This window comes from Salmo salar, chromosome 10, assembly GCF_965601325.2.
Source record: "Salmo salar chromosome 10, fSalSal1, whole genome shotgun sequence".
Lineage (NCBI taxonomy): Eukaryota > Metazoa > Chordata > Actinopteri > Salmoniformes > Salmonidae > Salmo > Salmo salar.
Window position 1 is genome coordinate 2,708,937 of NC_138300.1, and position 22,953 is coordinate 2,731,889.

The window sequence follows — 22,953 nt, forward strand, 5'->3', positions numbered from 1 at the left end:
CCCGGGACAAGGCCGAGTATAGCCCACAAAGATCTCCGCCACGGCACAGCCCAAGGGGGGGCACCAACCCAGACAGGAAGACCACGTCAGTGACTCAACCCACTCAAGTGACGCACCCCTCCCAGGGATAATGACAAACGACAAGACAGAGATGCATCCAGCATGCGCAAACGTCGTCCAGCCACCGGTGTAGAAAAGGTAAACATTCCACTCTGCTTTCCCCAGTTTCTTACGTAGGCTGGCAACCTACGAGATCAAAGAAGCCACCTCAAGCTTATAATCCTTATATGTCAATCAAGTGTTCTGGATACACTTAATGTGAAGGTGGATTTTGTAGCATTTATAGCCACAGTTATTAACTGTATTGCACAAGTGTCCAATAAGTCTAAGAAGCTGGACATCATTATATCTGCAGCCGAGAAGTTTTTGGTCCTCCAAGACTTAACGGCAGAAGCACTGCAAGGACTACTGTCGCCAGGAAATGTCCCGCCATCACAGGATCCTCCTGGACCTGATTAAAACAGGAAAGCTGATTTAGTTTCATTAGCATCTCGTTACTGATAGTTTATCTGGATTTTTTTTTACACCGCATTTCCCCCCCCTTTTTTGGATCCTTTTATCCACCTGTACAGTAGGTGGCGGAATACACATATAACTGTTGCCAACGCCATTATACCAAAGAAGAAGAACAGCATCTGCTCCGGACGTCATTAATCACGTGATGACGTCATTTTGAAAGGAACATCCGTACGTTGCGTCGGATCGGTAACGGGATCGTTAACCGTAACGCCACAGAGCTTCCTGGAACTGTCTTTGGTAGCTAGTGCTTTGGAAACCCCATCGCTAGTAGCGTCAACCTTGCGGTCAAGTTGGGTCGTAACAAAATGTGAAGAGAGCTAGCTAACGATGTGATAAATATATAGAATAGCTAGCGAATTACCACCGTCGTATTGGTGAAACAAGGGATCTTTTTGTTGTTGTTGCCAGGTATTTCGCATGGAAACATACCTAGGATGTTAATGTTTACGATAACATGCCAGTTAGCTAGCTTGCTAACGTTAAGTTATTTTTGGACACGTTTCTACATAATGTTATCTTGCTAAACTAGCTCAGTAGCTGGTACAGTTATCAACAGATTTAGCCAACATTTGTCTTATGCTAACAAGCTAGCTAGTGTCGTTCTGGGGTAGACAACAAGAAGGATTAAGCTTTAGCTCATACAATGATAACTAGTTAGATATGCTAACTTTAGTTAGTTAATGAGTTACTAATTACGTTTTATTTGTCACATACACATGGTTAGCAGTTGTTAATGCGAGTCTAGTGGAATGCTTGTGCTTCTAGTTCTGACAGTGCAGTAATATCTATCAAGTAATCTAACAAATACACACAAATGTAAAGGAATGGAATAAGAATATGTACATAGAAATATATGGATGAGCGATGGCGGTATATCCATATGGGGCGGCAGGTAGCCTAGTGGTTAGAGCATTGGACTAGTAACCGAAAGGTTGCTGGATCGAATCCCTGAGCTGACAAGGTAAAAATGTGACTTTCTGTCCCTGAACAAGAAAGTTAACCCCACTGTTCCTAGGCCGTCATTGTAAATAAGAATTTGTTCTTAACTGACTTGCCTAGTTAAATAAAGGTTAAATATGAGATGTGTAGGATATGTATGTAAACATTATTTAAAGTGACTCGTGATACCATTTATTAAATTGGCTGGTGATTTGGGTCAGTAGAAGCTGTTTTTCAGTCTCTCGGTCCCAGCTTTGATGCACCTGTACTGACCTCGCCTTCTGGATGATAGCGGGGTGAACAGGCAGTGGCTCGGGTGGTTGCTGTCCTTGATGATCTTTTTGGCCTTCTGGTGCTGTAGGTGTCCTGGAGGGCAGGTAGTTTGCCCCCGGTGATGCGTTGTGCAGACCTCACTACCCTCTGGAGAGCCTTGCGGTTGAGGGCAGTGCAGTTGCCGTACCAGGTGGTGATACAGCCCGACAGGATGCTCTCGATTGTGCATCTGTAAAAGTTTGTGAGTGTTTTTGGTGACAAGCCAAATTTCTTCAGCCTCCTGAGGTTGAAGAGGCGCTGCTGCGCCTTCTTCACCACGCTGTCTGTGTGGGTGGACCATTTCAGTTTGTCCGTGTTGTGTAAGCCGAGGAACCTAAAACTGTCCCGTCGATGTTGATTGGGGGGGGGGGGGGTGCCCCCTATGCTGTTTCCTGAAGTCCACGATCAGCTCCTTTGTTTTGTTGACTGAGCGAGAAGTTGTTTTCCTGACACCACACTCCGAGGGCCCTCACCTCCTCCCTGTAGGCCGTCTCGTTGTTGTTGGTAATCGAGTCCACCACTGTAGTGTCGTCTGCTAACTTGATGATTGAGTTGGAGGAGTGAGTGGCCATGCAGTCATGGGTGAACAGGGAGTACAGGAGGGGGCTGAGCACACACCCTTGTGGGGCCCTAGTGTTGAGGATCAGCGAAGTGGAGATGCTGTTTCCTACCTTCACCACCTTGGGGCGGCCCGTCAGAAAGTCCAGGACCCAATTGCACAGGGCGGGGTTGAGACTCAGGGCCTCCAGCTTAATGATGAGCTTGGAGGGTACTATTGGGTTGAATGCTGAGCTGTAGTCAATGAACAGCATTCTTACAAAGGTATTCCTCTTGTCCAGATGGGATAGGGCAGTGTGCATTGTGATGGCTATTGCATCGTCTGTGAACCTATTGGGGTGGTATGCAAACTGAAGTGGGTCTAGGGTGGCCGGTAAGGTGGAGGTGATATGATCCTTGACTAGTCTCTCACTTCATGATGACAAAAGTGAGTGCTATGGGGCGATAGTCATTTAGTTCAGTAGTCTTTGCCTTCTTTGGTTCAGCAACAATAGTGGCCATCTTGAAGCAAGTGGGGACAGCAGACTGGGATAAGGATTGATTGAATATGTCCGTAAACACCAGCCAGCCAGCTGGTCTGCGCATGCTCTGAAGACGATGCTAGGAAATTGATAACGATGCTAGGAAATTGATAACGAGGCTAGGAATTTTAAGGTAATAATACTGTCTTTTGTAATAACTTAGCATTTCGCTACACCCGCAGTAACATCTGATAAATGTGTATGTGACCAATAAAATTTGATTTATTATTTTATTTTACTGTTAGCTAACGTTAGCTATAGCCATGCCAGTAAAAGTTAGCTTAACGTTAGTTAGCTAGCTATCATATGAAAATATGTCGCCTCACCAATCACGTCATGTTCTTTTCATCGTGCAGTGTTGAATGACAAATGGTATTTCATGATGCCAACATTGGCATTACGTTTTATTATGGATTCTGATACTTTACCAGTGAGGAACTCGGAGCTCATCATTCCTACGAGTTTAAAAGTCTGAAATGTTATAGTTCCGAATTGTCTTGAATGCGGAATTTCTGCAATCTTAATCGCTTCCATAATTCTTGACTCATTGAATATTCATGAGTACATGTTGCGGAAGTGACAGATTGGATTGGTCCACGTAATCTTTGCATACAGATAGTCAATGTGCCATTTTTATAATGGGACCAACTATATTTGATCAGGGTTGTTCACTCTGTGATGTAACTTGTCAATGGTCAGGTAGCCTAACTGAACTGGTCAGGTAGCCTAACTGTGAACTGGTCAGGTAGCCTAACTGTGAACTGGTCAGGTAGCCTAACTGTGAACTGGTCAGGTAGCCTAACTGGGAACTGGTCAGGTAGCCTAACTGTGAACTGGTCAGGTAGCCTAACTGTGAACTGGTCAGGTAGCCTAACTGTGAACTGGTCAGGTAGCCTAACTGAACTGGTCAGGTAGCCTAACTGGGAACTGGTCAGGTAGCCTAACTGTGAACTGGTCAGGTAGCCTAACTGTGAACTGGTCAGGTAGCCTAACTGAACTGGTCAGGTAGCCTAACTGTGAACTGGTCAGGTAGCCTAACTGTGAACTGGTCAGGTAGCCTAACTGTGAACTGGTCAGGTAGCCTAACTGGGAACTGGTCAGGTAGCCTAACTGGGAACTGGTCAGGTAGCCTAACTGGGAACTGGTCAGGTAGCCTAACTGGGAGGACTCTGATTTGACAATTTGAATTACTAACGTTAACAGTTGTAAACTTGAGTTATATTGAGTTCCTCAGTACATTGATGTACGAGTCTTGTTTTGCTTACTAAAGGAACTTGGGTTGGTGACACGTGTTCAGCTGGTCAGGAACTGCTGTGTGGTGGTGGTCTATGTAACAGACAAGTACGAACAGCACATCCAGAGTCACCATGGGCCAGGACAGAGGGAAGTATGATTTCTACATCGGCCTGGGACTAGCCATCAGCTCCAGCGTCTTCATAGGCGGAAGCTTCATCCTCAAGAAGAAAGGACTACTCCGCCTGGCCAGGAAGGGACAGTGCAGAGCAGGTAGTGTTTTTGTGTTCAGTCAAGGAATGTTAAGATTTTACATTTTTAGTCATTTTAGCAGACGCTCTTATCCAGAGCGACTTACAGTAGTGAATGCATACATTTCATACATTTTTTTTCTCCGTACTGGTCCCCCGTGCGAATCGAACCCACAACCCTGGCGTTGCAAACACCATGCTCTACCAACTGAGCCACACGGGACACATTAATCGGTTAGATGGTTTAAATACATTAATTTGCTGCGTGTGTATTCTTGATAGTCATGTATCTCACTTATCACGGTCACAGCATACAGAGCCTAGTTTGATGAGCGGTATAGCCCATCACCTGTCAAGACAACGTGAGAGCAGCTCCTCAAAAAGCTAGTACTGGAGTGAAATGTGCATTGGTTAGCCCAGTCATTGGTTAGCCCAGTCATTGGTCAGCCCAGTCATTGGTCATTGGTCATCCCAGTCATTGGTCATCCCAGTCATTGGTAAGCCCAGTCATTGGTCAGCCCAGTCATTGGTCAGCCCAGTCATTGGTTAGTCCAGTCATTGCGCAACAAATAACAATTCTAAATGCAAACGCGTGTTAACTGTGAAAATACTGCCCACTACCCAAGAGAGGTTAACTGTTTTGATGGCCACGACTACAAATAGCTATTTTTATTTCTCAACTCGTAATTAAAGCACACCTCCCATTCAGAAAATCAGTCAGTATCTGACCACCATTTGCCTCATGCAGCGCGACACCTCTCCTTCACGTAGAGTTGATCAGGCTGTTGATTGTGGCCTGATATTGGCGGGAAACTGGAATACGTTGTTGTACACGTCGATCCAGAGCATCCCGAACATGCTGAATGGGTGACATGTCTGGTGAGTATTCAGGCCATGGAAGAACTGGGACATTTTCAGCTTCCGGGAATTGTGTACAGATCCTTGTGACATGGGGCGTTTATCATGCTGAACCATGAGGTGATGGAGGAGGATGAATGGCACAACAATGGGCCTCAGGATCTCATCACGGTATCTCTGTGCATTCAAATTGCCATCGATAAAATGCAATTGTGTTCGTGGTCTGTAGCTTTTGCCTGTCCATACCATAACCCCACCGCCACCATGGGGCCCATACCATAACCCCACCTCCACCATGGGGCCCATACCATAACCCCACCTCCACCATGGGCCCCATACCATAACCCCACCGCCACCATGGGGCCCATACCATAACCCCACCTCCACCATGGGGCCCATACCATAACCCCACCGCCAACATGGGGCCCATACCATAACCCCACCACCACCATGGGGCCCATACCATAACCCCACCTCCACCATGGGGCCCATACCATAACCCCACTGCCACCATGGGCCCCATACCATAACCCCACCTCCACCATGGGGCCCATACCATAACCCCACCTCCACCAAACTGGTCTCCCACATAACGCCATACTGTCTGACATCTGTCCGGTACAGTTGAAACCGGGATTCATCCGTGAAGAGCACAGTTCTCCAGCGTACCAGTGGCCATCGAAGGTGAGCATTTGTCCACTAATGCCGAACTGCAGTCGGGTCAAAACCCTGGTGAGGACGATGAGCACGCAGATGAGCTTTCCTGAGACGATTTCTGATAGTTTGTGGAGAAATTCTTCAGTTGAGCAAAACCCACAGTTTCATCAGCTGTCCCGGGTGGCTGGTTTCAGACGATCCCGCAGGTGAAGAAAACTGATGTGGAGGTCCTGGGTTGGCGTGGTTACACGTGGTCTGCGGTTGTGAGGCCGGTTGAACGTACTGACAAATTCTCTAAAATGACGTTGGGAGGCGGCTTATGGTAGAAAAATTAACATTACAATTTGTGGCAACAGCTCTGGTGGACATTCCTACATGCCAATTGCACGCTCCCTCAAAACTTGAGACATCTGTGGAATTGTGTTGTGTGACAAAACTGCACATTTTAGAGTGGACTTTTATTGCCCCCCCCCCCAGCACAAGGTGCACCTGTGTAATGATCATGCTGTTTAATCTGCTTCTTGATATGCCACACCTGTCAGGTGGACGTATTATCTTGGCAAAGAAATGCTCACAAAGATGGATGTAAACAAATTTGTGCACAAATTTAGAGAAATAAGCTTTTTTTTGTGCATATGGAAAATTTTCTGGGATCTTTGGTTATTTCTGCTCATGAAACATGGGACCAACACTTTACATGTTGCGTTTATATTTTTGTTAAGTATAATATGACTAGGGTTGTGCCTTTTTTGTCTTCTGGACAACGAAAGAAAGATGATATAACAACCAGTAGAACAGGACAGAAATTCTGGTTAATGGCATGAGGAAATCTTTATAAAATAACTGCCTCTACATTGCTATGGCTAAGATACTTTGATGGAAGGTAAAGTGGTGGATGACGGGCTGTTGCCTATAGCCTATACACTCCAATGGTAAATGAGAGGTGCGCTTTAATTAAATGCTGGCTTCAATGGCATATGAGTAAATCTTAATGAACATAATTGTCTCCATGTTTCTATGGTCGAATGATGAATAAGATACTAATGAAAATATACGGCCCAATTTAATTCCACTAACTTCAGCAAATTAACCTATCGACCGATAAGCATGACGATCATTGGCTGATATTGACATAAATTAATAAAAAGTATTATTTTGCAATGGGATTTTTTTTTTTTTTGTCCCGGTCAATTTGGGCGGCAACATGTTTCTGCTTTTCATCTTTTTTATCGGCCAAAAGCGGGCAATTACCGGCTAATGGGCAATTACCGGCTAACGGAAACCCTGTACAGTACGTACTGTAGCTCTGTATGGCACTTAGATGTACTGTAGCTCTGTATGGCACTTAGATATACTGTAGCTCTGTATGGCACTTAGATGTACTGTAGCTCTGTATGGCACTTAGATGTACTGTAGCTCTGTATGGCACTTAGATGTACTGTAGCTCTGTATGGCACTTAGATATACTGTAGCTCTGTATGGCACTTAGATGTACTGTAGCTCTGTATGGCACTTAGATGTACTGTAGCTCTGTATGGCACTTAGATGTACTGTAGCTCTGTATGGCACTTAGATGTACTGTAGCTCTGTATGGCACTTAGATGTACTGTAGCTCTGTATGGCACTTAGATGTACTGTAGCTCTGTATGGCACTTAGATGTACTGTAGCTCTGTATGGCACTTAGATATACTGTAGCTCTGTATGGCACTTAGATATACTGTCAGATATACTGTAGCTTTGTATGGCACTTAGATGTACTGTAGCTCTGTATGGCACTTAGATATGCACTTAGATGTACTGTAGCTCTGTATGGCACTTAGATGTACTGTAGCTCTGTATGGCACTTAGATGTACTGTAGCTCTGTATGGCACTTAGATGTACTGTAGCTCTGTATGGCACTTAGATGTACTGTAGCTCTGTATGGCACTTAGATGTACTGTAGCTCTGTATGGCACTTAGATGTACTGTAGCTCTGTATGGCACTTAGATATACTGTAGCTCTGTATGGCACTTAGATATACTGTCAGATATACTGGAACTCTGTATGGCATATCGTTAGGTTGAATTTGTACATTTGAGGCAGGGCTCGAGAGAGCGGGTACGTTCATATTTAAGCACCAGCTGTCAGAGCAGCTCACAGATCACTGCACCTGTACATAGCCCATCCAACTTCCTCATCCCCATACTGTATTTATTTAGCTCCTTTGCACCCCAGTATCTCTACTTGCACATCCATCACTCCAGTGTTTAATTGCTATATTGTAATTACTTTGCCACTATGGCCTATTTATTGCCTTATCTTACCTCATTTACACTCATTGTATATAGACTTTTTTTATTGTGTTATTGACTGTATGCTTGTTTATTCCATGTGTAACTCTGTGTTGTTGTTTGTGTCACACTGCTTTGCTTTATCTTGGCCAGGTCGTAGTTGTAAATGAGAACTTGTTCTCAACTGGCCTACCTGGTTAAATAAAGGTGAAATAAAAAATAAATATTCGTTTTTTTTTAGAGAACTTTTTCAAAAATGTCTCCATGGAGCTGAAAGAAACTTTTGCAGTTTTAAAGCAGATTTCCTGCAATTCTACATTCTGCCATGGAGCTGAGAGAACATGTTGCAGTTTAAAGTACATTCTGCCATGGAGCTGAGAGAACATGTTGCAGTTTAAAGTACATTCTGCCATGGAGCTGAGAGAACATGTTGCAGTTTAAAGTACATTCTGCCATGGAGCTGAGAGAACATGTTGCAGTTTAAAGTACATTCTGCCATGGAGCTGAGAGAACATGTTGCAGTTTAAAGTACATTCTGCCATGGAGCTGAGAGAACATGTTGCAGTTTAAAGTACATTCTGCCATGGAGCTGAGAGAACATGTTGCAGTTTAAAGTACATTCTGCCATGGAGCTGAGAGAACATGTTGCAGTTTAAAGTACATTCTGCAGTTTAAAGTACATTCTGCCATGGCTAATGCTATGTTCTTTAGCTCAAACATAATAACACTAAACTTTCAATTGTCCCTGACTGTCTAACTTTTATTTTGGTGATTGGTAGTTCTCAAAGATTATGAAAAACTACATAGGTCCATTAGTTTCTCTCCATACTTTGTCTGGGTTTAGTCATTTTACAATCCCTAATTATTATATATATTTTTGTACAGTTTGGACTCGACACACTTAGCCGGTATGCCCAAGGATTTCAATGGCAGGAAAATCCCTTTGCTCTATAGCTCAGTATACTGTATGGCTCGTGTTGAATGTGTACACTTTGAGTCGCTCATTGAGAGGGGACGTTAACGACTCTAAAACCCAGCCTAGCCCTAGAATCTCCTAGCTGTTTGACAGGTGTGGGTAACTGGGTGTGATTTGAATTGTTGACAACCTGCCTTGTCATGCGAGTCCAGCTCAGAATGTGGAAGCAACTGATTGGTGCTAACATGGACACTTGATCACTACCTTCTCTATAAACACCCAAATGGCACCCTATTCCCTATGTAGTGCACTACTTTAGACCAGAGCCCTATGGTACCCTATTCCATATGTAGTGCACTACTTTAGACGAGAGCCCTATGGTATCCTATTCCCTATGTAGTGCACTACTTTAGACGAGAGCCCTATGGTACCCTATTCCCTATGTAGTGCACTACTTTAGACGATGGCTCATAGGAAGTAGTGCCATTTTGGGACAGAGACCAGATAAAGATGCAGCTAGTGTCATACAGGGTCAAAGTTCACTGCTGCCAAACCTTCAGTGTGACGACATCAGAACATGTAACGCCCTAGAGCGTGACGTAACGCCCTAGAGCTTGACATGACGCCCTAGAGCTTGACATGACGCCCTAGAGCTTGACGTGACGCCCTAGAGCTTGACGTAACGCCCTAGAGCTTGACGTAACGCCCTAGAGCTTGACGTAACGCCCTAGAGCTTGACGTAACGCCCTAGAGCTTGACATGACGCCCTAGAGCTTGACATGACGCCCTAGAGCTTGACATGACGCCCTAGAGCTTGACATGACGCCCTAGAGCTTGACATGACGCCCTAGAGCTTGACATGACGCCCTAGAGCTTGACATGACGCCCTAGAGCTTGACATGACGCCCAAGAGCTTGACATGACCAACTGATATATATGGTGGGACTCCACAGCATGACATTTTACTATTGAACACACATTGGAATATATTTGTAATATAGTCTTGTTGTTTTTCTGTTTAGGCCAGGGTGGACATGCATATCTCAAAGAATGTCTCTGGTGGGCTGGCTTATTATCGAGTAAGTGAACATTTCTACCATGAGATGACTTGTTTCAGGTCACAGTTTCCTTGAGGTTATCCTGTTTTCTGCGGTTTTGTTGTACAAGATGTATTTCTGTTCATCTTCGTATGTGGGGTTGATTATATCTGTGTGTTTTCACAGTGGCAGCTGGAGAAGGGGCTAACTTTGCAGCGTATGCCTTCGCTCCTGCTACTCTCGTCACTCCTCTGGGGGCCCTCAGCGTGCTGGTCAGGTAGGTCACCCCTCTGGGGGACCCTCAGTGTGCTGGTCAGGTAGGTCACTCCCCTGGAGACCCTCAGTGTGCTGGTCAGGTAGGTCACTCCTCTGGGGGCCCTCAGTGTGCTGGTCAGGTAGGTCACTCCTCTGGGGGCCCTCAGTGTGCTGGTCAGGTAGGTCACTCTTCTGGGGGCCCTCAGTGTGCTGGTCAGGTAGGTCACCCCTCTGGGGGCCCTCAGTGTGCTGGTCAGGTAGGTCACTCTTCTGGGGGCCCTCAGTGTGCTGGTCAGGTAGGTCACCCCTCTGGGGGCCCTCAGTGTGCTGGTCAGGTAGGTCACTCCCCTGGAGCCCCTCAGTGTCAGGTAGGGCCCTCAGTGTGCTGGTCAGGTAGGTCACTCTGTTTTGGAGATGGCATAGCCGAATACAGAAGCATGTCTGTTATAATAACATGTAATTTCTGTTCCGCTGCATTCACTGGACTGACATTCATGATTGTTGCTGACACTCAGATGAAGGGAATTACATTTTGTATTTAACCTTTTATTTAGCTAAGCAAGTCAGTTATTAAAAAAATATTATTTACATTGACGGCCTACCGGGGAACAGTGGGGTTAACTGCCTTGTTCAGGGGCAGAACGACAGATTTTTACCTTGTCAGCTCAGGGATTCGATCTAGCAACCTTCCAGGTTACTAGTCCAACGCTCTAACCACTAGGCTACCCTCCACTCTAACCACTAGGCTACCTGCCTCCCCTCCACTCTAACCACTAGGCTACCTGCCTCCCCTCCACTCTAACCACTAGGCTACCTGCCGCCCCTCCACTCTAACCACTAGGCTACCTGCCGCCCCTCCACTCTAACCACTAGGCTACCTGCGTCCCCTCCACTCTAACCACTAGGCCACCTGCCACCCCTCCACTCTAACCACTAGGCCACCTGCCACCCCTCCACTCTAACCACTAGGCCACCTGCCACCCCTCTAACCACTAGGCCACCTGCCACCCCTCTAACCACTAGGCTACCTGCCACCCCTCCCCTCCCCTCTAACCACTAGGCTACCTGCCGCCCCTCCCCTCTAACCACTAGGCTACCTGCCGCCCCTCCCCTCTAACCACTAGGCTACCTGCCGCCACTCCCCTCTAACCACTAGGCTACCTGCCTCCCCTCCACTCTAACCACTAGGCTACCTGCCGCCCCTCCCCTCTAACCACTAGGCTACCTGCCGCCCCTCCCCTCTAACCACTAGGCTACCTGCCGCCCCTCCCCTCTAACCACTAGGCTACCTGCCGCCCCCCCTCTCTAACCACTAGGCTACCTGCCGCCCCTCCACTCTAACCACTAGACTACCTGCCTCCCCTCCACTCTAACCACTAGACTACCTGCCTCCCCTCCACTCTAACCACTAGGCTACCTGCCTCCCCTCCACTCTAACCACTAGGCTACCTGCCTCCCCTCCACTCTAACCACTAGGCTACCTGCCGCCCCTCCACTCTAACCACTAGGCTACCTGCCGCCCCTCCACTCTAACCACTAGGCTACCTGCCTCCCCTCCACTCTAACCACTAGGCTACCTGCCTCCCCTCCACTCTAACCACTAGGCTACCTGCCTCCTCTCCACTCTAGCCACTAGGCTACCTGCCTCCCCTCCACTCTAACCACTAGGCTACCTGCCTCCCCTCCACTCTAACCACTAGGCTACCTGCCTCCCCTCCACTCTAACCACTAGACTACCTGCCACCCCTCCACTCTAACCACTAGGCTACCTGCCTCCCCTCCACTCTAACCACTAGGCTACCTGCCTCCCCTCCACTCTAACCACTAGGCTACCTGCCACCCCGTCTATAATGCACACTACCGTGGAGCTCAACTCAGAGGTGTGAAACCTACTGTAGCTGCTGGTAAAGTCATTCAGAGACTCCACTTCATCACTCAGGATGGAACTTTCCACTGCTATTTCTCCCATGTAATGTTGTTAATCAAGCTAAACCAGACAACTTCATAGTAGAATAGTTGATCTGTTTAACTAGTCCTGTAATGTTGTTAATCAAGCTAAACCAGACAACTTCATAGTAGAATAGATGATCTGTTTAACTAGTCCTGTAATGTTGTTAATCAAGCTAAACCAGACAACTTCATAGTAGAATAGTTGATCTGTTTAACTAGTCCTGTAATGTTGTTAATCAAGCTAAACCAGACAACTTCATAGTAGAATAGTTGATCTGTTTAACTAGTCCTGTAATGTTGTTAATCAAGCTAAACCAGACAACTTCATAGTAGAATAGATGATCTGTTTAACTAGTCCTGTAATGTTGTTAATCAAGCTAAACCAGACAACTTCATAGTAGAATAGTTGATCTGTTTAACTAGTCCTGTAATGTTGTTAATCAAGCTAAACCAGACAACTTCATAGTAGAATAGTTGATCTGTTTAACTAGTCCTGTAATGTTGTTAATCAAGCTAAACCAGACAACTTCATAGTAGAATAGTTGATCTGTTTAACTAGTCCTGTAATGTTGTTAATCAAGCTAAACCAGACAACTTCATAGTAGAATAGTTGATCTGTTTAACTAGTCCTGTAATGTTGTTAATCAAGCTAAACCAGACAACTTCATAGTAGAATAGTTGATCTGTTTAACTAGTCCTGTAATGTTGTTAATCAAGCTAAACCAGACAACTTCATAGTAGAATAGTTGATCTGTTTAACTAGTCCTGTAATGTTGTTAATCAAGCTAAACCAGACAACTTCATAGTAGAATAGTTGATCTGTTTAACTAGTCCTGTAATGTTGTTAATCAAGCTAAACCAGACAACTTCATAGTAGAATAGTTGATCTGTTTAACTAGTCCTGTAATGTTGTTAATCAAGCTAAACCAGACAACTTCATAGTAGAATAGTTGATCTGTTTAACTAGTCCTGTAATGTTGTTAATCAAGCTAAACCAGACAACTTCATAGTAGAATAGTTGATCTGTTTAACTAGTCCTGTAATGTTGTTAATCAAGCTAAACCAGACAACTTCATAGTAGAATAGTTGATCTGTTTAACTAGTCCTGTAATGTTGTTAATCAAGCTAAACCAGACAACTTCATAGTAGAATAGTTGACCTATGTACCTAGTCAGCTTGTGTGTTCTATGCAAGATAAATATTCCTCTCGAGGTGCATTCAAGCTGCGGGATCCACAAGCAGTCAATTAAGGGTTGGGAATTGCCAGGGACTTCACGATACTTGGTGTCGATATGTAATGCGATTCGATACTGTGATTTTGGTTGTTCCAAACATTGCTCTCCATATGTCTGCTGCAGAGGAATGAGAGAGAGCAATGACATGTTCTGATCAGTCACGGCTTGTATGCCTGGAGGTCCGTAGAGCTCCGAGACAGGATTATGTAGAGACACAGATCTGGGGAAGGGTACCAAAACATTTCTGCAGCATTGAAGGTCCACAAGAACACCGTGGCCTCCAAATGGAAGTAGTTTGGAACCACCAAGACTCTTCCTAGAGCTGGCCGCCTGGCCAAACTGAGCAATCGGGGGAGAAGGGCCTTGGTCAGGGAGGTGACCAAGAACCCAATGAGTCACTTTGACAGTTCCTCTGTGGAGATGGTTGTCCTTCTGGAAGGTTCTCCCATCTCTGCAGCACTCCACCTATCAGGCCTTTATTGTAGAGTAGCCAGACAGAAGCCACTCCTCAGTAAAAGGCACATGACAGCCCACTTGGAGTTTACCAAAAGGCACCTAAAGGACTCTGACCATGAGAAACAAGATTCTCTGGTCTGATGAAACCAAGATTGAACTCTTTGGCTTGAATGCCAAGCGTCACGTCTGGAGGAAACCTGGCACCATCCCTACGGTGAAGCATGGTGGTGGCAGCATCATGCTGTAGGGGTGTTTTTCAGTGGCAGGGACTGGGATTTTTTGTTTAACCTGGACCATTACAGTAGTGAGTTCTTGTGCAGCTTGTTGTTTGCTATTTGCATGCACATAGATCACTGTATCATTTGAAAACATCTGAACCTCAGACCCAGTACAGACAGAAGGCAGGTCATTAATGTACAGGCTGAACAGGAGGGGCCCCAGTACAGACAGAAGGCAGATCATTAATGTACAGGCTGAACAGGAGGGGCCCCAGTACAGACAGAAGGCAGATCATTAATGTACAGGCTGAACAGGAGGGGCCCCAGTACAGACAGACAGGCAGGTCATTAATGTACAGGCTGAACAGGAGGGGCCCCAGTACAGACAGAAGGCAGATCATTAATGTACAGGCTGAACAGGAGGGGCCCCAGTACAGACAGAAGGCAGATCATTAATGTACAGGCTGAACAGGAGGGGCCCCAGTACAGACAGACAGGCAGATCATTAATGTACAGGCTGAACAGGAGGGGCCCCAGGACAGACAGAAGGCAGATCATTAATGTACAGGCTGAACAGGAGGGGCCCCAGTACAGACAGAGGGCAGATCATTAATGTACAGGCTGAACAGGAGGGGCCCCAGTACAGACAGAAGGCAGATCATTAATGTACATGCTGAACAGGAGGGGCCCCAGTACAGACAGAAGGCAGATCATTAATGTACAGGCTGAACAGGAGGGGCCCCAGTACAGACAGAGGGCAGATCATTAATGTACAGGCTGAACAGGGGGGGCCCCAGTACAGACAGAAGGCAGATCATTAATGTACAGGCTGAACAGGAGGGGCCCCAGTACAGACAGACAGGCAGATCATTAATGTACAGGCTGAACTACAGACCCAGTACAGACAGAAGGCAGATCATTAATGTACAGGCTGAACAGGAGGGGCCCCAGTACAGACAGAAGGCAGATCATTAATGTACATGCTGAACAGGAGGGGCCCCAGTACAGACAGACAGGCAGATCATTAATGTACAGGCTGAACAGGAGGGGCCCCAGTACAGACAGGCAGGTCATTAATGTACAGGCTGAACAGGAGGGGCCCCAGTACAGACAGAAGGCAGATCATTAATGTACAGGCTGAAGTACAGACAGAAGGCAAATCATTAATATACAGGCTGAACAGGAGGGGCCCCAGTACAGACAGAAGGCAGATCATTAATGTACAGGCTGAACTACAGACCCAGTACAGACTGAAGGCAGATCATTAATGTACAGGCTGAACAGGAGGGGCCCCAGTACAGACAGAAGGCAGATCATTAATGTACAGGCTGAACTACAGACCCAGTACAGACAGAAGGCAGATCATTAATGTACAGGCTGAACAGGAGGGGCCCCAGTACAGACAGAAGGCAGATCATTAATGTACAGGCTGAACAATAAAGTAGACGAGCTCAGGGCGAGGATCTCCTTCCAGAGAGACATCAGGGACTGCAACATACTCTGTTTCACAAAATCATGGCTCTCTCTGGATATACTTTCCTCGTCCATACAGCCAGCTGGGTTCTCAGTTTATCAAGCAGACAGGAATAAAGAACTCTCCGGGAAGAAGAAAGGCGGTGGTGTATGTCTAAACGATTAACTACTCATGGTCTGATTGTGATAACGTACAGGAACTCAAGTCCTTTTGTTCACCCGACCTAGAATACCTCACAATCAAATGCCGACCGTATTACCTCCCGAGAAAATTCTCTTCAGTCGTCACAGCCGGGCATATTTCCCCCTCAAGCCGATACCACAATGGCCCTCAAAAAACTTGACTGGAGTGTTTACAGACATATTAAATTTCTCGCTGTCCCCACATGCTTCAAGATGGCCACCATTGTTCCTGTCCACAAGAAAGAAAAAGGTAACTGAACTAAATGACTACACCACCCCCAATAGATCCACAGATGATGCACTGCACACTGCCCTATCCCATCTGGACAAGAGGAATACCTAATGTAAGGATGCTGTTCATTGACTACAGCTCAGCATTCAACACCATAGTACCCTCCAAGCTCATCATTAGGCCTGGGCCTTAACCCTGACCTGTGCAACTGCAGCCACCACCATGCTTGACAATATGAAGAGTGGTACTCAGTGATGTGTTATGTTTGGGGGAAAATCCAACACAACACTTTGTATTCAGGACATAAAGTTCATTTTTTTGCAGTATTACTTTAGTACCTTGTTGCAAACAGGATACATGTTTTGGAATATGTTTTATTCTGTACAGGCTTCCTTCTTTTCACTCTGTCATTTAGGTTAGTATTGTGGAGTAACTACAATGTTGTTGATCCATCCTCAGTTTTCTCCTATCACCGCCATTAAATCCCAGAGCGGTTTCCTTCCTCTCCGGCAACTGAGGACGCCTGTATCTTTGTAGTGACTGGATGTATTGATACCATTTAAAGTGTAATTTAATAACTTCACCATGCTCAAAGGGGTATTCACTGTCTACTTTTATTAAAATGTTTACCCATCTACCAATAGGAGCCCTTCTTTGCGAGGCATTGGAAAACCTGCCTGGTCTTTGTGCTTGAATCTGTTTGAAATTCACTGCTTGACTGAGGGACTTTACACCAGTTCTGTCAGGAGGAATCTCTGTAACTGAGTCAGGTTTGTAGGCCTCCTTGCTCGCACATGCTTTTTCAGTTCTGCCCACAAATTTTCTATAGGATTGAGGTCAGGGCTTAGTGATGGCCACTCCAATACCTTGACTTTGTTGTGTCCTTAAGCCATTTTGCCACAACTTTGGAAGTATGCTCGGGGTCATTGTCCATTTGGAAGACCCATTTGCGACCAAGCTTTAACTTCTTGACTGACTGTTGCTTGAATATATCCACATAATTTTCATTCCTCATGATGCCATCTATTTTGTGAAGTGCACCAGTCCCTCCTGCAGCAAAGCACCCCCACTACATGATGCTGCCACCACCGTGCTTCACGGTTGGGATGGTGTTCTTCGGCTTGCAAGCCTCCCCCTTTTTCCTCCAAATATAATGATGGTCATTATGGCCAAACAGTTCTGTTTTTGTTTCATCAGACCAGAGGACATTTCTCCAAAAAGTACGATCTTTTCCCCCATGTGCAGTTGCAAACCGTAGTCTGGCTTTTTTTATGGCGGTTTTGGAGCAGTGGCTTCTTCCTTGCTGAGCGGCCTTTCAGGTTACGTCGATATAGGACTCGTTTTACTGTGGATATAGATACTTTTGTACCCGTTTCCTCCTCCATCTTCACAAGGTCCTTTGCTGCTATTCTGGGATTGATTTGCACTTTTCGCACCAAAGTACGTTCATCTCTAGGAGACAGAACACGTCTCCTTCCTGAGCGGTATGACGGCTGCGTGGTCCCATGGTGTTTATACTTGCGTACTATTGTTTGTACAGATGAGCGTGGTACCTTCAGGCGTTTGGAAATTGCTCCCAAGGATGAACCAGACTTGTGGAGGTCTACAATTTTTTTTCTGAGGTCTTGGCTGATTTATTTAGATTTTTCCATGATGTCAAGCAAAGAGGCACTGAGTTTGAAAGTAGGCCTTGAAATACATCCACGACATCATTTTCTGGAATTTTCAAACTGTTTAAAGGCACAGTCAACTTCTGAGCCACTGGAATCATGATGCAGTGAAATAATACGTCTGTAAACAATTGTTGGAAAAATGACTTGTGTCATGCACGAAGTAGATGTCCTAACCGACTTGCCAAAACTATAGTTTGTTAACAAGAAATTTGTGGAGCGGTTGAAAAACTAGTGGCCAATATCTAAATTGTGCCTAAACTGGAATAATAAATTATGGCCTTTCTCTTGCATTTCAAAAAGCACGTTTTTTTTCTTTGTATTATCTTTTACCAGATCTAATGTGTTATATTCTCCTACATTCATTTCACATTTCCACAAACGGTATCAATAATATGCATATCCTGAGCTACAGGCAGTTAGATTTGGGTATGTCATTTTAGGAGAAAATTTGAAAAAAAGGGTTCGACCCTGAAGATTGAGTCCATGTGACTTCAGCAGATTTTTACTCCTGAACTTATTGAGGCTCTAACAAAGGGGCTGAATATTAATTGACTCATGACATTTCAGCCTTTCATTTTGTAAACATTTCTAAAAAGATCATTCCACTTTGACATTATGGGGTATTGTGACACAAAATCTAAATGTAATCCATTTTACACTAAACCAAAATATAAACGCAACATGTAAAGTGTTGGTCCCATGTTTCATGAGCTGAAATAAAAGATCCCAGAAATGTTCCATATGCACAAACAGCTTATTTCTCAAAAATGTTGTGCACAAATTTGTTTACATCCCTGTTAGTGAGCATTTCTCCTTTGCCAAGATAATCCATCCACCTGACAGGTGTGACATATCAAGATGATTAAACAGCATGATCATTACACAGGTGCACCTTGTGCTGGGGGACAATAAAAAGGCCACTCTACAATGTGCAGTTTTTAAATGTCTCAAGGTTTGAGGGAGTGTGCAATTGTCATGTTGACTGCAGGAATATTCACCAGAGTTGTTGCCAGAGAATTCCTCCCAACAGCCCAACTCCAGTACCTCCAACAGCCCAACTCCAGTACCTCCAACAGCACACGTTATTGTAGCCCCGGACAAACCTGATTCAACTCGAGGGTTTGATGATTAGTTGACAAGTTGAATCAGGTGTGCTTGTGTTGGGAGGACTGGAGTTGGGCTGTTGGGGGTACTGGAGTTAGGCCTGTTGGTCTAACAGGCCTATTAACAATTATGTTTTGCTCTAACCCCTGTAGACTTCTTACTAGAAACTACCAAGCCATAATATTTGAATATCTCTTTAGCAAGATATTTACTGTGTCGTTGCAGTGCGGTGCTGTCGTCGTACTTCCTGACAGAGCGTCTGAACCTGCATGGGAAGTTGGGATGTCTGCTCAGTATCTTGGGTTCTACTACCATGGTGATCCACGCCCCTCAGGAGGAAGAGATCAACAGCCTGGACCACATGGCTCGGAAACTGGTCCACCCAGGTCGGTACCGGACAGGAGAGGGAAACTGGTCCACCCAGGTCGGTACCAGACAGACAGGAGAGGGAAACTGGTCCACCCGGGTCGGTACCAGACAGACAGGAGAGGGAAACTGGTCCACCCGGGTCGGTACCAGACAGACAGGAGAGGGAAACTGGTCCACCCGGGTCGGTACCAGACAGACAGGAGAGGGAAACTGGTCCACCCGGGTCGGTACCAGACAGACAGGAGAGGGAAACTGGTCCACCCGGGTCGGTACCAGACAGACAGGAGAGGGAAACTGGTCCACCCGGGTCGGTACCAGACAGACAGGAGAGGGAAACTGGTCCACCCGGGTCGGTACCAGACAGACAGGAGAGGGAAACTGGTCCACCCGGGTCGGTACCAGACAGACAGGAGAGGGAAACTGGTCCACCCGGGTCGGTACCAGACAGACAGGAGAGGGAAACTGGTCCACCCGGGTCGGTACCAGACAGACAGGAGAGGGAAACTGGTCCACCCGGGTCGGTACCAGACAGACAGGAGAGGGAAACTGGTCCACCCGGGTCGGTACCAGACAGACAGGAGAGGGAAACTGGTCCACCCGGGTCGGTACCAGACAGACAGGAGAGGGAAACTGGTCCACCCGGGTCGGTACCAGACAGACAGGAGAGGGAAACTGGTCCACCCGGGTCGGTACCAGACAGACAGGAGAGGGAAACTGGTCCACCCGGGTCGGTACCAGACAGACAGGAGAGGGAAACTGGTCCACCCGGGTCGGTACCAGACAGACAGGAGAGGGAAACTGGTCCACCCGGGTCGGTACCAGACAGACAGGAGAGGGAAACTGGTCCACCCGGGTCGGTACCAGACAGACAGGAGAGGGAAACTGGTCCACCCGGGTCGGTACCAGACAGGAGAGGGAAACTGGTCCACCCGGGTCGGTACCAGACAGGAGAGGAGGAGATCATTTGGGACAGAGTACATCATCACCTTATTCTTCGGTTTAACTTTTGTCAACATGGAGTAATTATATTTCTGTATTTGAGTGACTTATGGATTGATATATATATTAAAGATGATTGTGTTTGGAGGCGCAGACGGATACACTCCTGTACAGCCGTTAACAAGTGGACCTCTGTAGCTCAGTTGGTAGAGCATGGTGCTTGTAATGCCAGGGACCAATCATTTCCTGGGACCAATCATTTATTATTAAATGTATGCACATGACAGCAATCTCCTTCGTTATGTTTCCAATGATCCAAACGTGTCCTCCTTCTTTCCTCTCCCTCAGGTTTCCTGGTGTTTGCCACCTTCGTCGTCATCGTAGCGCTCGTCTTCATCCTGGTGGTTGGCCCTCGGCACGGCCAGACCAACATCATGGTGTATATTACCATTTGCTCTGTGATAGGAGCTCTGTCTGTGTCGTGTGTGAAAGGGTTGGGCATCGCCATCAAAGAAGCCATAGCTGGGAGGCCCGTGGTGGGGAACCCTTTAGCCTGGGTGTTAATGCTCGGGCTGGTGGCCTGCGTCTCCACTCAGATTAACTACCTGAATAAAGCTCTGGATATCTTCAACACCTCTCTGGTCACACCTATCTACTACGTGTTCTTCACCACCTCAGTCCTCTCCTGCTCGGCCATCCTCTTCAAGGAGTGGGAGCACATGGCCACTGCTGACGTTATCGGGACTCTGAGTGGATTCCTGACCATTATAGTTGGTATCTTTCTGCTCCATGCCTTTAAGGACCTTAGTGTGAGCCTGTCCACGTTGGCTGTGTCCATCAGGAAGGACGAGAGGCCCGGGCCGGCAGCTAACGGAGTGGCGACACACGGCGGCTACGACCTGCTACACAATGACTCCACGGAGATGGACCTGGAGGAGAGGGAGGTGGGCCTGCCGTTTGACAGTCTGTCCAGGAGGAATGGTGCCACGACAGCCTCTTAGAGGAACTATCTGCCTGGTCCTGGGCCTCCAGACCCCCCCATCCTACTGACAGACTCTTAGAGGAACTATCTAGCCGTCTGGTATAGTTCTACTGACTAGGACCAGTACATTGGTGTGGACGTTTTGTTGCGTTTGTTTGGAAACCTTAAGACAATCGACTCTAGGGGGGGAAAAAAACCCTCTGACACGGACGGACCAACTGATTGTATTTGCCTTCTGTTTTCAGACAGAGCTTCATCTCTACATAGAGCGATCAATGTTTAACTCTTTATACTTTCTGTACAGCCACTGAGTGTCTCTAAATGAACAGTCTTATTTAGGTATAATATCCTTATTTGATCCCAGGTCTTTGTCTGGTTACGGGCCTGTCTGGTTAATATGTAGAGTTCTGAAAATCACCATTAACCTTTTTTTTATATATATTGTTTGCATAAAAAAAATTATAATAAATGCTCTCAAGAACAAGCATAGAATTTGTTATATATTTATTGAATTAAAAATGATTCAAAAAAGGCACAGTGAATAAATGGGTATAAGTAAGAACTTGGTTATTTTCCAGATTTCCTTTTAAGCTGCTAATGTTTAACAATCCATACTACTTCTCATTGACTACTGTTCACCAATTACATCCCACCACCGCAAACCCCTTTTAAATAATCACTTGATAGTTTTCAATGCTCCATAAAACACAGAAGAGTTTAGAATGAAAACGGTTATTAAGATCATAAGGCACAATTGGGTACAAACAGTATTGTAAAGGAAAGTTAAGACCTCAAACCTTGTTCACACTGGCAGTTTGAAGTGACTCAATCTGTTTCCTGCGGTCTGAACAGCCAAAAAAAAAAGCACATGGAAGCAGATATTTCAAGCCACATTTTGTAGGGGACTTGCCTGAACGGTCAAATCTGATTTATTTCCCCAACGTTGCTTGCTAGCTACTCTTGACAGTTTGACAAGAACATGTGGTAACTAACTAGCTAGTTATTTTAGAAACTAATGAGTCAATGCGCTAGAAAGCCAAACAGCTAGCTAGTTGACCGCTATGGCTAGCAAGAAAGGACTAGTTTTTGAAGGTCGGGTTATCACCACCAATCAGCACACACACACCTGTTGTTACTATGTCAGCTAACGACTTGTCTGATTTCAGCATGAAGTGTGAACAAGGCTTTAGTCTCATGGTCCACTGATGCTTTTAAAACCTAAAAAAGGTAGAAGAAGCAGATGAAGGAATATTGTGTCTCTAGTCCGATTGGGTTACGTTCCAAAAGGCACCCTATTCCCTATAGTGCCGTTTTATATAAAGTAGTGTCCTATATAGGGCATAGGGTGCCATTTTCAGACACACGATGGTACTTTAGGAAACGTGCACCGTTCAATCTCAGTTGCTGGCCAGGGATTGGTGGATAGGAGGCTGGAAGCAGCGGACATGCTCCACCGGCATGTTCTCTCCATCACCTGACTTCAGGTACTTGTTCAGGATGGCAAAGATCTCATCGTTGAGGACCTGGAACTTGCGGATTCTGTCCACCATCTTCTTAAGAGGCTGAGGAGGGAGAGGGAAAGTGATGAAGATCATTGTTCTGATCTAGAAGACAGAGGTGGACACCAGAAAGACCCAAGCATGACACCCCCTTGAAAAAAAAAACGTGTCCATGGTCATATTAACGAGAAAGCAAAGGTAAGGGACTGGACCAGAACTTATCCAATGAGAAATGTTAGTTGTCGTTGCAA

General features: G+C 46.0%; 2 protein-coding genes across 11 annotated transcripts in view; one reads left to right on the forward strand and one right to left on the reverse strand.

Annotated features, from left to right (window-relative positions):
- Window positions 1-735: 735 nt before the first annotated feature.
- Window positions 736-21,695, forward strand: LOC106613417 (magnesium transporter NIPA2). 2 transcript variants are annotated; one of them, XM_014215605.3, is made up of 6 exons: window positions 736-987; window positions 4,180-4,415; window positions 10,120-10,176; window positions 10,321-10,411; window positions 19,139-19,299; window positions 20,570-21,695. In XM_014215605.3, the coding sequence occupies exons 2-6, from the start codon at window positions 4,277-4,279 to the stop codon at window positions 21,220-21,222; spliced, it is 1,101 nt and encodes a 366-aa protein (XP_014071080.1). In that variant the 5' UTR covers window positions 736-987; window positions 4,180-4,276; the 3' UTR covers window positions 21,223-21,695. The 2 variants fall into 2 exon arrangements, with proteins under 2 accessions (XP_014071080.1, XP_082812798.1); XM_082956672.1 differs by lacking the exon at window positions 736-987 and adding an exon at window positions 2,201-3,042.
- The window catches only part of LOC106590724 (cytoplasmic FMR1-interacting protein 1 homolog), an 81,429-nt gene continuing 80,168 nt past the window's right edge, over window positions 21,693-22,953 (reverse strand). For all 9 annotated transcript variants that reach the window (XM_082956667.1, XM_082956663.1, XM_082956666.1 and 6 more), the window contains one exon: window positions 21,693-22,765. In XM_082956667.1, coding sequence (XP_082812793.1) covers window positions 22,601-22,765 — 165 coding nt within the window. In that variant the 3' untranslated portion in view covers window positions 21,693-22,600. The remainder of the gene's footprint in view (window positions 22,766-22,953) is intronic.